Here is an 11691-nt window from a genome sequence, read left to right on the forward strand (position 1 = left end):
TCCATGCTAAACCCAAGTCCATCCCTTCGTTACGTACCCCAATATTCCCCTTCTGTCAAATCAAGCAAAATGAATGCCCTCATCGTTAAATGCAGCCAGGAGACGCAAGAAATCGTTCTCGTCACATTTCCCCGCCCGCTTATCCGCCAACTCAGTAACGTCCTCCAAGACCTTCCTAATTTTCTCCCTCACCAACTCAGCAACCCTCGTCTTCTTCTTCTTGCTCTTAGTCTTGCCGCCATTTTCCCTCGCGGTCTTCTCAGCCTCCTCCTTGAAGAAAGCAGGCGTATCATCATCCATCTCATCCCCTTCCTCAATTCCATTCCATTCATCCGCGCCTCCATCGACTTCCATCTCATCCTCCTCCTCCTCACCAATAACACTATCATCCAAAGCAATGTTATTCATCGCGCAGAAGACCCTGTAATTCCTCTCCACCATAGAAAGAATCTCCTTACTCCCGAGCCAACTAGCCCTCATAGTTCTACTCCTCCTCACAAAGCAAATCCTCAACATGCCATCCCACTCATCCCAGCTAACAGAGGGCCGCTCCGACCCCATCTTAGGCTCTATCCTTACAACCGAGGATTCAACCTTTGGAGGGGGTTTGAAATTGTTCTTGCCAACTTTCATGATATGAGTGATTTTGGCCCAAAATTGAGCATTGACGGATAGGCGACAGTACAGGGAGTCTCCGGGGCGAGCGGTCAGGCGCAGGGCGAATTCACGCTGGAACATGAGAACCGAGATTCGAGGTGGGTTTGGCAGGGAGAGGAGTTTGAAGACGAGAGGACTTGAGATCTACCATCCACAGCCATTCATTAGTGCCACTTCTTTCCCCCTTCTTGTTTTGTGTGGGGCAATACATACCTGATACGGCGTATTACTTATGCAAACATCGAAAGGAGGCAGCTCCGTCTTAATAACATCGCCCAGCAAGATTTGGAGGTTATTTCGCAGAGCCGTGGTTTGGAAACGCTTCGTGACCTCAGCCGCCATACGTGGATCTAATTCCACTGCTATAACCTTCTTTGCCTTCTCTAATATCCGCGCTGTTAAATTTCCTGTTCCTGGACCGACTTCGAGGACTAGAAATGTAATGTTAGACTTGTAAGACCTCGTGGCAGACAGATCAGCGGCGGAGAAGATGGGAACGAGGTAGTTGACTTCTCCCGTACCTGTATCAGAAGGCTTAAGGTATGCCTTGTCTACTATTGCCTGAGCGACACCTGGGTTCTTAAGAATATGCTGCCCGAAATCTTTCGAAAATTTGAAGACATTGTTGGTTGTAGCTTGGGCTTTGGCGTATGGTGAGGATGCCGAGGATGCGTTATTACGCTTGTTCGACTTGAGCTTCGCCATTTCTTTGACTTGAGCTTGTCGATTTCTGCATGCGAGGTATGCGATGTCGTAGGTATGGTGTTGTGGATGAATTTAATTTTTGTTATCGCAGCGAAAATGCTTATCGCTTATCGAGGGCAGACACGTGACTGTTATTTTGTCGTCCCCAACCAAAAGAAAGTAAGTTACCTTCAGGGAACGCAACTCGGCTAGGTTTTCTATTACTCGAGTATAAAATAGGAAAAAATAGCAAAAGAAAGAAATACCGCCCTTTTAGCGGGATTAGCGGTACCGAGAAACCCAATTTGTTGGGTTGTCTCTGGCAGAGTGTCCTGGGTCCTCCCTGGCAGTGGGTTATGGCGGCCTAAACGCTGACCGGTACGACCGTCTTTCCATGTCACCAGTCTCTAATTGTTAACCTAAAATCGGTTATTTGGTTTTAAATATCTATCCAGAGGAACGAGGCTGCGCGCCGGTATTGCCAATATTAGCCCGGTGGTTTCCCAATATAAATTGGCGTTATGCTTGTCGGTTGGAACTACATTTGAGAACGACAACATTAACATCTATCCTCATTTCGCTTTGTATCTGTTCTGTCTCTCTCTTTTCTTCCGTCCGTGTTCTCCTTGTCGGCTACGAATCACCAGTGACACGAAGCATTTTATGATATCCTATGCCTGGCAATATCAGAGAGACATATAAGGTAGTGCAGAGACCGGCAATCGAGGACGCGTGAATATGTCGGCCAAAATCACTAATGCAAAGTGCTTCCGTTGGAAATCCAAGTGGCAGTTGCTACCTATGTCGAGGAAGTTGCGAATTATTGGACCCATAGTAGTAAGGGGATTGGGGAGGGAGACTAGGATATTCTGTAGTTAATGTATTAGTATAAAGGCATCTGGAACCGGGATACCTTGGAACATTACTACTAACAAGATGGTAAGTACAGTAAAGCTATAGCCTTACGATCTCAGAATATAAAGTCTTAACTTGCTGCGGCTCTCTATGCAGAAGCATACGACCAAGCTCCTCGCGCCGGCAAACCCCTTGACGATGCACACGGTCATATTTATATGTTGGTCTACACATTCATCAGAGAACAATGAGGCAGGCTACCCATAAAGTCCCCTGATCCAACAACTGATATTTGTCCGAACGACAAAGCTGGTCTTTCCACCTCTAACTCTACATCTACCCTAACTGACATCCCCCCTAAGTGGTTGTTTGAAACAGCTACGATGTGGCAGTTGAATGAAGAGTAGTCGGTTGAACATCAGTCAGGCTGACCGATTTTAATTATCAACATACGATGGCTTGTGTGAGCCAAATAATAGCGGCAGTCTGGGCAAGGAAGTATACGCCCGCCTGCGATCGATGATCGAGCTTCGCACGAGCCAGAGCCAGAGACTAGCCCTAACAGTGATTGTCGTACTTCTACCAATCGATGACCTTGTACAGATGAAGCTAAAGATGGGGATGTGGGCGTGGGCGTGTGCACAGGTGATATGTGGGGTTATCTTCTTGGAGCAACATACTGTATGCCCCTGGGCTGGTGATGGAGTAGTATCCCCAGCATCGGCGACTATATCAATATGAATTGTAACCTGTGTGTGTAGAATAATCTGAGAGGCTAAGAAAGGTGGCCTCCAGCAGAGGGCTGTCCTCCTGATAGATACGGAGTGTTTATATCATCGCGGACTCGGTGTTTGTAACAAGGGCCTTTTCGTCGTGTGTACAAGCCTTGGGTGGGGAATGGCTAGGTGCTTTGAGGCCCCCGAGGAGATTTTTAATCATGGCTTCAAGCCATCGCGTAGCTGTGTAGTACTTGCTCGATCTTGAGTAAAGGTTTCTTGTGACACCGCCCACGCCCAAGATACGGAACCATGGCGTTGGGTTTTGGATCCCCCGTGGCGGCGTGGATGAGCTCGTTACGGAGTATGCGGCGTGGGGCAGGGCGCTAAAAGCCCAACGATAAGTACAAGTACAGTTTGGGCCGCATAGTTCCGGGTCGGCTAGCGTTGCGACTGTCGGATTATTCCCTTTTGGGATCATCCATCGCAATCGGTACGTACTCCGTCAGGTACGAGTACCTTAGCTAATAATGCGGGGGAGACAGGAAGCCAATGGAAAGTGGTCAGGTCTTCCCAAGCAGCCCCCAATTGCAAAATTGCCAATGACCATGGTGGAATTGCTTTATGCTCATGAGTGAGCCTGCCGACCATTTCTCGAGGCGAGAGGCCAAGAAACCGATGCGCAATACATACCATACCGTCACCGGACTCCCGATGAACAAAAATGGCTAGGGGATCGGCGACTCAACCGTAACAGAACAGGCAGGATAATTAACCTCTAGACAGGGAACCCAGCGAGTATCAAATCCGCAGGTTGATAAACCTAAATAATTGGTGCAAGAAGTTGAAGTTCCCAAAGCTTAACAATAACTGACAATACACATTACAAGCATTGGTACTGTGCGTGCTATGGACGATGCTAGCAGCTGAAAGGGTGACAACTTCGTACTTCGTATCACTGTCATCATTATCTAATAAGAAATCATCGTTCGCTTAGACCTTCATGTCTCGCAGGAACACCCATTGCTAATAAGTAGAACTGGGTAGACATATTACTGGACTACTCCCGGTAGGTACTCCGTGGTAGCCGTTTCAAGTCCAAGAATAAGCTCAAGCTGCCATCCGGTCTCCAGCGCCCCACGTTCCCCGCGGTCCCCACCTTATGTGCGCAGTCACTTTGTCACCTCTTTGAAGGGGTAGGCTCGATACTATGTAGGTACTATGTACTACCTATGTAAAGGTACATGTGCGTAGGTAAGAAATGAGGAACACGGATAGGGTGGTCAACAGTGTAAATAGCCCTCCGCAAGCAGCTCACTCAGAGCCCCAAAGTCTCAAGCTATTTAAAGTTATTCGCGGGAACTCAGGGATTCCCGAGGCCCGGTTGGATCTGGTTTCCGGCAGCCTGCCTGCAACGCCGTGCAAGTGCATACGGAGGTACATCCGGGTCGCTACCGCCTAATAACAACAACAGTACGAAGGTAAACAAGCCACAATTGCCCTTTGGGGCTCGCAGTGCGAGTCTACTGCTGCAATGCGACTCCGGAACCGAGCCCGCGGCGAGATCGACAAATGCAAATAGGGGCCCAGTTGATGCGCCGCTTGTTTGCCTTTCTGCCAGAATGCGAATCCTTCGGAGTACGTATAGTTAGTATATGATCCGGGACTCCTCCTCCCATGCTCGCTCCCCTCCTCGCCTCTTCTCCTGTACTGAACAATGCGCTGTGCTTCGTATTTGCTTCATATAAACTCAGGGTAGCGGCTCGTTCATCTAGCTACGTACCTTGGTGGTACACGCGCGGTCCCATTTCACGACCATGGAGTCGACGGCGCCTGTTGATGACCATCTCCACAAGGCCGCGCTGGGTATTGTAGCTGCTGTCGCTGTTCTGGAGACCATATTCTTGTGCCTGCGGTTATGGAGTCGGAGGGTCATCAAGCGATTCTGGCTGGGTACGTAGAGCCTGCTCAAGCTGTTGTTCGAGTTCTAATGTCGCGGCCGGGCTAATAATGCGTAGATGATTATATCGTGATTGTTGCTTGGGTTAGTACTATTTATCATGTCGAAGATACCAAACTTTGCTAATAGATATGGTAGTCTCTTAATATGGCGATGACCGTGACATCATGGCTAGGTATGTTGGGTTAAACCTATGGCTGTCAATTTGCGGCCGCTGACTTGAGCTTAGAAATCAAGGCATTTTACATTGGGTACCACAAGTACGATATACCTACGGACTTCGATCTAGAAAAGGCTCTCAAGGTATGCTGCCCTCGTCTTCCAGCTATTGCAGAATAACTACTTATGCGCGAGACGAATTTAGATCGATTATCTCAACCAAATCCTCTACATCCCGGTGCTATCTCTAGTCAAAGCCTCGGTCATAATTCTGTTCCTCAGAATCGCCATAGTCCAACCACGAGTGCGACTCACGCTCAAAATTCTATTCGCTGCCAACCTGGCTTTTATGATAGCTGTGCTTTTTGTCGAGGTTTTCCAATGCGTCCCAGTGCAGGCCCTGTATACCATGACCATCAAGGGTAAATGCATTGATAAGGCGCTCTTCTACATTGTGTCGGCCAGTATCGCAGTCTTCACAGACATTCTCATTCTCGTAATCCCCTCGATAATTGCAAGGGGACTCGGGCTTCCTATGCGCCAGAAGATTGCCGTTACTATTCTCCTTTCATTAGGCGGGTTGTAAGTTCTACACTCCACTCGCTTCTCTCTAGAGGGAGCTTTCTTATAATATGCTGCAACTTATTAACGAATATTTCAGCGTCACAATAGTTGCCATTATCCGGCTAGTTTACTTCATACATGTTATCTACTTCCCATCACACTTCGCCGACCCAAACTACAGCATCGCCTATGTTCTCAGCAGAATCGAAACAGGCTTGGCCGTCATAACCGCATGCGCTTCGACCCTCAAGCCTCTCATTAAAAAATATATTCCTCGGCTGCTTGGTCAGTCCTCAACCTCTAATAATCAACCCAGCGGAGAAATGACTGGCTGGGCCGTTCGCTCCGAACTACCACAGCGGAGGCGACCAGTCGCTTTCCAAATCCGCCGAATTCTGCCCTGGGGGTCGAAAGAAGAAATTCCTGATGATGACAGCCAGCGAGAGGTCATCAGGGAGAATAAGCCCGTGGAGAACGCGGACAGGGCGGATGAATATCATGAAGCCATCCGGGAGAACGGAGGGAGAAATGGGGTTGGTGCCAACGGATTCGTCTAACAGCCCGCCCGCGCTTAATACCGTTCATCATGATGGGCGCAACACACCGCATCCATTTAACCCCTTACCGACATGGCGAGAGCACATTTTTGTAGCAACTACACATGCTCAAATCTTGCGATGCTCTTCACGCCCGCCCCTAGCTGCCCACAGGGATGCCAATCCATAACGTGAGACAACTGACCCATACGCGGTTCATGATCTCCTTCCTCTCTGGGCCCAGGACCCCTTTTCACTGGCATCATCATATGCCACCAGTTACACCATTTCGCTTCTCCCGTCCAAATGGCCCAAAGAGGAAGCTACCACGAGCTTTCGTCAGGAACAACAGCTCTGCAACAAGTTAGGGTTGGAGCTGGTTGGAATTATAGAGCAGAGGGGGCCTGGTTATTATCGTGTTACGGGCTATGCCTAAGTGGGTATGAGGATATACTTGGGACGGGTTAGAGTATACTGTACACCTTGCTATATTGTTAAATCATCACTAAGGATGTTGATGTCAAAATATAAGTTTTGGACAGCTCGAGCGATTAGCACCCAGTCAATATCATGAGACGAAAATGATTTGTTGGCAATTATCAGGCAGGAGAGCAGATGATACAGCGCCAATAGGAATCAGCACAACTCGGTGACATTTCCGACCCGCAATTCCATACATAGTCTTAGACAGCTAGTTTACCCGAATGCACACGAAAGTTACACATGGAATTATTCATAAGACCAAAATATTGATGATTGTGATTTATTCGATTAATTAACACCCATAAAACGCCATCCCATGCCCGTTTCCTCATTATCATTATATCTTCCGATCTCTTGCGAGACATTAATATTTCCCCTCCCTAGAAATTAAGAAGAACAAGGCACAACATACAATCCAATCGGACTGGGCGCACTATTCTGGAAATAATCCAACTCGACATTCCCCTTACTCGCCACCGAAATCGAGATTGCCTTGCCGCTGTGACATGGGAACGTCCCAACAGTGTAGTCATGCCCTGGAATTATCTGGGTCTTGCCAAAATCGGTCAAGATTGGAGGGGTGGATCTATATGTTGTAGCTGCTGTTGCCACATCAGTAAGGAACGCGAATTCGAGACCGCCGTTCTGGCCCAGCTCGGCCTCGGTTCCTGAGAAGTGATATGTCCCAGCTGAGGGGTCCATCTCCGAGGCGTATGGGAAGAGGAATAGGAGCGCGCAGGTGCCTTTGTAATGCTCTTCGGCGGGGATGTCGAAGTTGAAGATGGTGGTGTTGACTGAGGAGATGTAGGCTGAATATGAATTCCCATAGGCGAAATCAGGGTTGTTGGATGAAGTTGGGACTATGAGATGTGGAAATTGGAACTCGCCAGAGATTCCTTTGGGACAGGTTGGGATGGAGTGAGATGGGATGGTGGTTGGAGCTGGCTCCGAGACCGCACCCGTGGGTGTTATAAGGAGGTCTGTTGGACGCGATGACTCCGATGATGTTGCTGATGCTGATGCTGCTGCTGTTGTAGGGTCTGGTCGACCAAGCGCCGCACAGCCAAATCCTCCAGCACGCAGTGTGATCGGTTTGCAATCAGTAGTATTCGCCTTTGCATCACTGTAAATCAAGGTACCGTCACTATCCGGTCCTGTGCCCGGACACGCCAACCACTTGTTGCTACCGTCGTGCAGAATCTCCATCAGGCCATCGGAGAACTCGAATTTGGTATTCTCGGCTGTACCTTGGCTGGCGCAGAGGAATTGGGAACTGGATGGTTCAATGAGGCAGGTATGGTTCCGCTCGTCTGTCAGAGTACCATTTCCTAGGAGGTAGTGGAACTGAGGATCATTGTCGCTGAGTATGAGTCCACCTATACCATCCTGCTTAACAATGCCATCTGGGGGGCCGGATGCAGTAATGGAGAATGTACACGGTATTACTTGGCGCGGTATGCTGGCTGCGAAGGCATTGAGACTGAGACTAAGAAGCACAGGGACGTGCATCGTCCTGAGTGAGGGCGCCATGTTGAAGCTTATATTGTGGATTCGGGGAGAACTGTGGCACAGAACACCACTTGTGGGTAAGCAGGTTTATTCAATCTTCGCACAATGGTATTGCCAATCGTGAAGGGATGTGTAGTCGGGTTCCTCTTGCTAAAGCTGGAGTGTGTTTAAGAGTGTATGGATGTTTAATTGAGAGGTAATGGGTTTGAATTGGTTTGAAGCTGGGCAAGAATATTACCCAGGGCCTCTCGAGCTCTTTATAGATGGAAAGGTAGGTTGGGATTTGGGGCTGTGGTTGGACAATAGGGTGGTTGGAAGGAACCATGAAGGGTCGGACCAGATGGCTGGTGTAAGAATGTCTCACAACATGCGATGAAGTAGTCTCCCGAGTCTGCGCGATAGATGATCTTTTTCCTGCCATCTCCCACCGAAGGTGGGTATTGACAGCGCCGAGGGCAAACATTCTACCGTCATACAGTGCACAACGTCAGGGTATTGTATCCCTGCCATGTTGATCTGCTCCGTCAATACGAGGTTTCCGGGACCAGCGCCGTTGACTGTTGACGGCTATCATTCGCCATTTCGCCGTAGCTGTTTCAGCCGGCGGCAGCTTGCGGCTCGGGAGCCTCGGTGTGGGCTGAGATACGTATAGTACTTCGTATAGACTACTATGGAGTGGCAGGTGATGAGAGACAGAGATCGATCAATGCCTGAATCAATTGTTTGTTTTGGCGATGTTGCGATCGTGAGCGGTGGCGGGGCCGGGCGCTTGGCATCGAGCCACCCGAGAGGTTGGTGGCGGTGGCGCCGGCGCCTTTGCCGCAACCACCAACCTTCCTTACATGCTTAGAAGTTCTTCGTGCATCTAACTATTGACATTGCTCCACTAACAAGGAGGACTGGTGCAGTGCCGTAGACGGCACTTGATATAGAGTATACGTTGCATAATAAACATCACAAAGCTCCGAGGCGGTTTCTATGTTCCACTTCGGTCCAACAAAACACCGAGGCTTTCGCAACGTCATTCTTGATTTATTGAACACACGGTTACATACCGACGTTTCTACCCAAGTTGGTAGGCAAGCAAATCCTATGTGACCTCTTATTTTTAAGAGTTTCCCTTTTAAAAACCAAACTTAGCAAAAATATAAGTGACATACTAACACCGCATACTTCGCACTCCAATTTCGAGAAGCACCAGAATTTAATGTTGTTGTTATAAATTACATTGCATTGCATTGCATTGCTGCGCCTGGGCCTGGCCTGGGCCGCTCACAAAACCACCGCGTACGCGAATACGATGAGGTAAACGTTACCAACACCAACAAAAAACTCAACATCAACCAAATCTTAGTCGCTGAAATTTCTATGAGGTATTTGTGTGGCTATGTACAGAGACCACGTCCGGGATCACAGAAGCTACAAGGATGCAAGAAAAGCTTTTGAGTTTCATGGGTGGTTAAGCGTGTAATTGCATATCCCAAGCGCTGAAGTAACTCAAACACCTTGCTCCATCCCCTCCTCCCACTCCTCATCCTCCACCCCTCTCCCACTCCCTGCAACGTTCCTCTCGTCCTCGTCCTCGTCCTCCACTGCCACTTTCCCAGTCTCCTCAGCCCCTTTCTTCCAACCCGTAAGCCCCTGCACGGTCGCCATCACAAGCGCCAGACCAACACCAGCAATGAACAATGTCCTGAGCGCGGTAACATAGCCTCTCACAGCAACCTCCCTCTCGACCCCCTTCAGACTTTTCACTAAAGCAGGACCTCCCAACAACCTTGTCACTAAATCCATCCTCCCCTCCAACCCCCCATGCTCCTCGAAGCCTCTCTCAAGTGATCCTTTTAGTACCCTCACAAAGAGGCCACCTCCGATGGCTGAACCAAAGGAGCCGGCGAAGCCACGGAAGGTTGATAGTAGGGATGTGGAGATGAAGTGTGTTGATGGGGGTGTGAGATGCAGAAGATGGGCGAGGGTGTAGTTCAGGGCTGCACCGGTGGAGAGGCCATTGATGAAGACGGTCAAGAAGTAGAGGGGCGGCGGTGTAGATTGGGTGGAGATTTGGGAGAGGAGGAGAAGAGTTAAAGCGAAGAAGAGATAGGATATTATGGATGCACTAATTAGTGTTAGCCATGCGCCGTTTGAAGCATTGAGATCAGGGAACGCACAGCCAGAAAGATCCAGCCCGTTTGATATGTAGCCATCCAGCTAGAACACCTCCAATCGCGAATCCGAGATTTGTAGGGATTAAAATGGATCCTGCGGAGGCGGGGGACCAACTAAGGACTGCGATGGCGTATGTGGGGGTGTAGAAGAGGACCATCCATCGTGCAGCCATAATTCCGAGTTGGGCGAAGCAGGAAAGTAATGCGCCGCGAGACTTGAGCACAGTGATAGGGATTATAGGCTCCGCAGCGATGTTAAGTTCAGTGAAAATAAATGCCCCGAGAATCAAAAGCGATATTCCAATAGGAAGCCAGAGGATCTTGGCCGAGGAGAGGCCAAATAGAAACAGACAGAGTGAGCTTGTCTGCGCAAGTTAGCTATAAGTTCGCAGAGCTCGGGGAAATCTTACCAGAGTAATGGCGCCCAGATAATCTATCTTGGCCAGTTTCGCGGATATTGATTGCTGTTCATCTCCTTTATGTCCAGAAGTGAAAGATTTGGGGATACTGAAGAAAATACCAATCCCAGCGAGTACCGCAATGGGACTCTGAATCCAAAACAGAAACCGCTACAAGATAATTAGTAAGTTGTCATCGCGGCAACTCGATCGAACTTACCCATCCTTTAACATCTAGTAATGCACCAGCAACAATAGCACCCAAAGAAACACCAGTTGTGAAACCAGTATTAACAAGTCCAATGAACAACCCTCTCCTCTTTGTCCCGGCCAACTCTAAAACTAAAATGAAGGAAATGGTCATAATACCAGCGCCGCCAATCCCACTGATAGCTCTCCCTAAAAGGAAGACCTTCAGGTCTGGTGCCTGCGACGTGACAATACCTCCGAGAGAGAAGAATAAAGAAGCAATAAATATACAATTCCTCGGGGAGAAGATTTGAGCCAATCGGGCAGCCAATGGTGCCGTGCTCGACATTGAAATCTACGGCCATGTTAACGACCTTCTATAGCACAATCAAAAGAGTTTTACCAGATATGCAGAAGTAAACCAACTTGCGGAGGCAAAAGCATCCAAGTCCTCAGCAATCTTCGATTGGGTCGTGGTAATCCCCGACATATTCGATGCTTTTAATTCCAACTCAGCTCCTTCGCTCTTTACGTGAATTGCAGTACAATTTCACTTACCTTGCAAGAAGATTAATCCCCATACACTCAGGATTATCAATAACCCTCTTCCCCTTCCAACTTGCTGGTTGGCTTTATTTGGGTCTATGAGCTCTTCCTCGTCGGTCTGGCGAAGCGTCGATGATGTCTCATCGTCGCCATCTTCGCTCCTCGTTTGCTCCCTCAGCAATGGAGTATCTTCCCCAGTTGTCCACGCCGGTGGATCTACCCTCACTGCCATGATTGAAATTTAGAGATCGTGTCCACTTGAAGTGGTGG

At 48.8% G+C, this 11691-nt stretch overlaps 4 protein-coding genes across 4 annotated transcripts; 1 reads left to right on the forward strand and 3 right to left on the reverse strand.

Moving 5' to 3' along the window:
* Positions 1 to 60: 60 nt before the first annotated feature.
* On the reverse strand, positions 61 to 1362 carry BP5553_04981 (putative rRNA (Adenine-N6,N6-)-dimethyltransferase; the record flags this gene model as incomplete). Its single annotated transcript, XM_032013604.1, has 2 exons — positions 61 to 801; positions 871 to 1362. 2 exons carry the CDS (start codon positions 1360 to 1362, stop codon positions 61 to 63), a joined length of 1233 nt encoding a protein of 410 aa, XP_031870204.1.
* A 3367-nt stretch (positions 1363 to 4729) lies between these two features.
* On the forward strand, positions 4730 to 6152 carry BP5553_04982 (uncharacterized protein; the record flags this gene model as incomplete). The annotated part of the gene is made up of 6 exons (XM_032013605.1): positions 4730 to 4865; positions 4931 to 4956; positions 5011 to 5047; positions 5102 to 5175; positions 5237 to 5613; positions 5693 to 6152. The coding sequence occupies 6 exons, from the start codon at positions 4730 to 4732 to the stop codon at positions 6150 to 6152; spliced, it is 1110 nt and encodes a 369-aa protein (XP_031870205.1).
* Positions 6153 to 7001: 849 nt separating this feature from the next.
* On the reverse strand, positions 7002 to 8144 carry BP5553_04983 (uncharacterized protein; the record flags this gene model as incomplete). Its single annotated transcript, XM_032013606.1, has 1 exon — positions 7002 to 8144. One exon carries the CDS (start codon positions 8142 to 8144, stop codon positions 7002 to 7004), a length of 1143 nt encoding a protein of 380 aa, XP_031870206.1.
* A 1476-nt stretch (positions 8145 to 9620) lies between these two features.
* BP5553_04984 (MFS general substrate transporter) lies at positions 9621 to 11653 on the reverse strand (the record flags this gene model as incomplete). Its single annotated transcript, XM_032013607.1, has 6 exons — positions 9621 to 10239; positions 10292 to 10653; positions 10699 to 10857; positions 10907 to 11230; positions 11279 to 11373; positions 11434 to 11653. 6 exons carry the CDS (start codon positions 11651 to 11653, stop codon positions 9621 to 9623), a joined length of 1779 nt encoding a protein of 592 aa, XP_031870207.1.
* Positions 11654 to 11691: the final 38 nt, after the last annotated feature.

Source organism: Venustampulla echinocandica (assembly GCF_003357145.1).
Source record: "Venustampulla echinocandica strain BP 5553 chromosome Unknown scaffold_2, whole genome shotgun sequence".
Taxonomy (NCBI): domain Eukaryota; kingdom Fungi; phylum Ascomycota; class Leotiomycetes; order Helotiales; family Pleuroascaceae; genus Venustampulla; species Venustampulla echinocandica.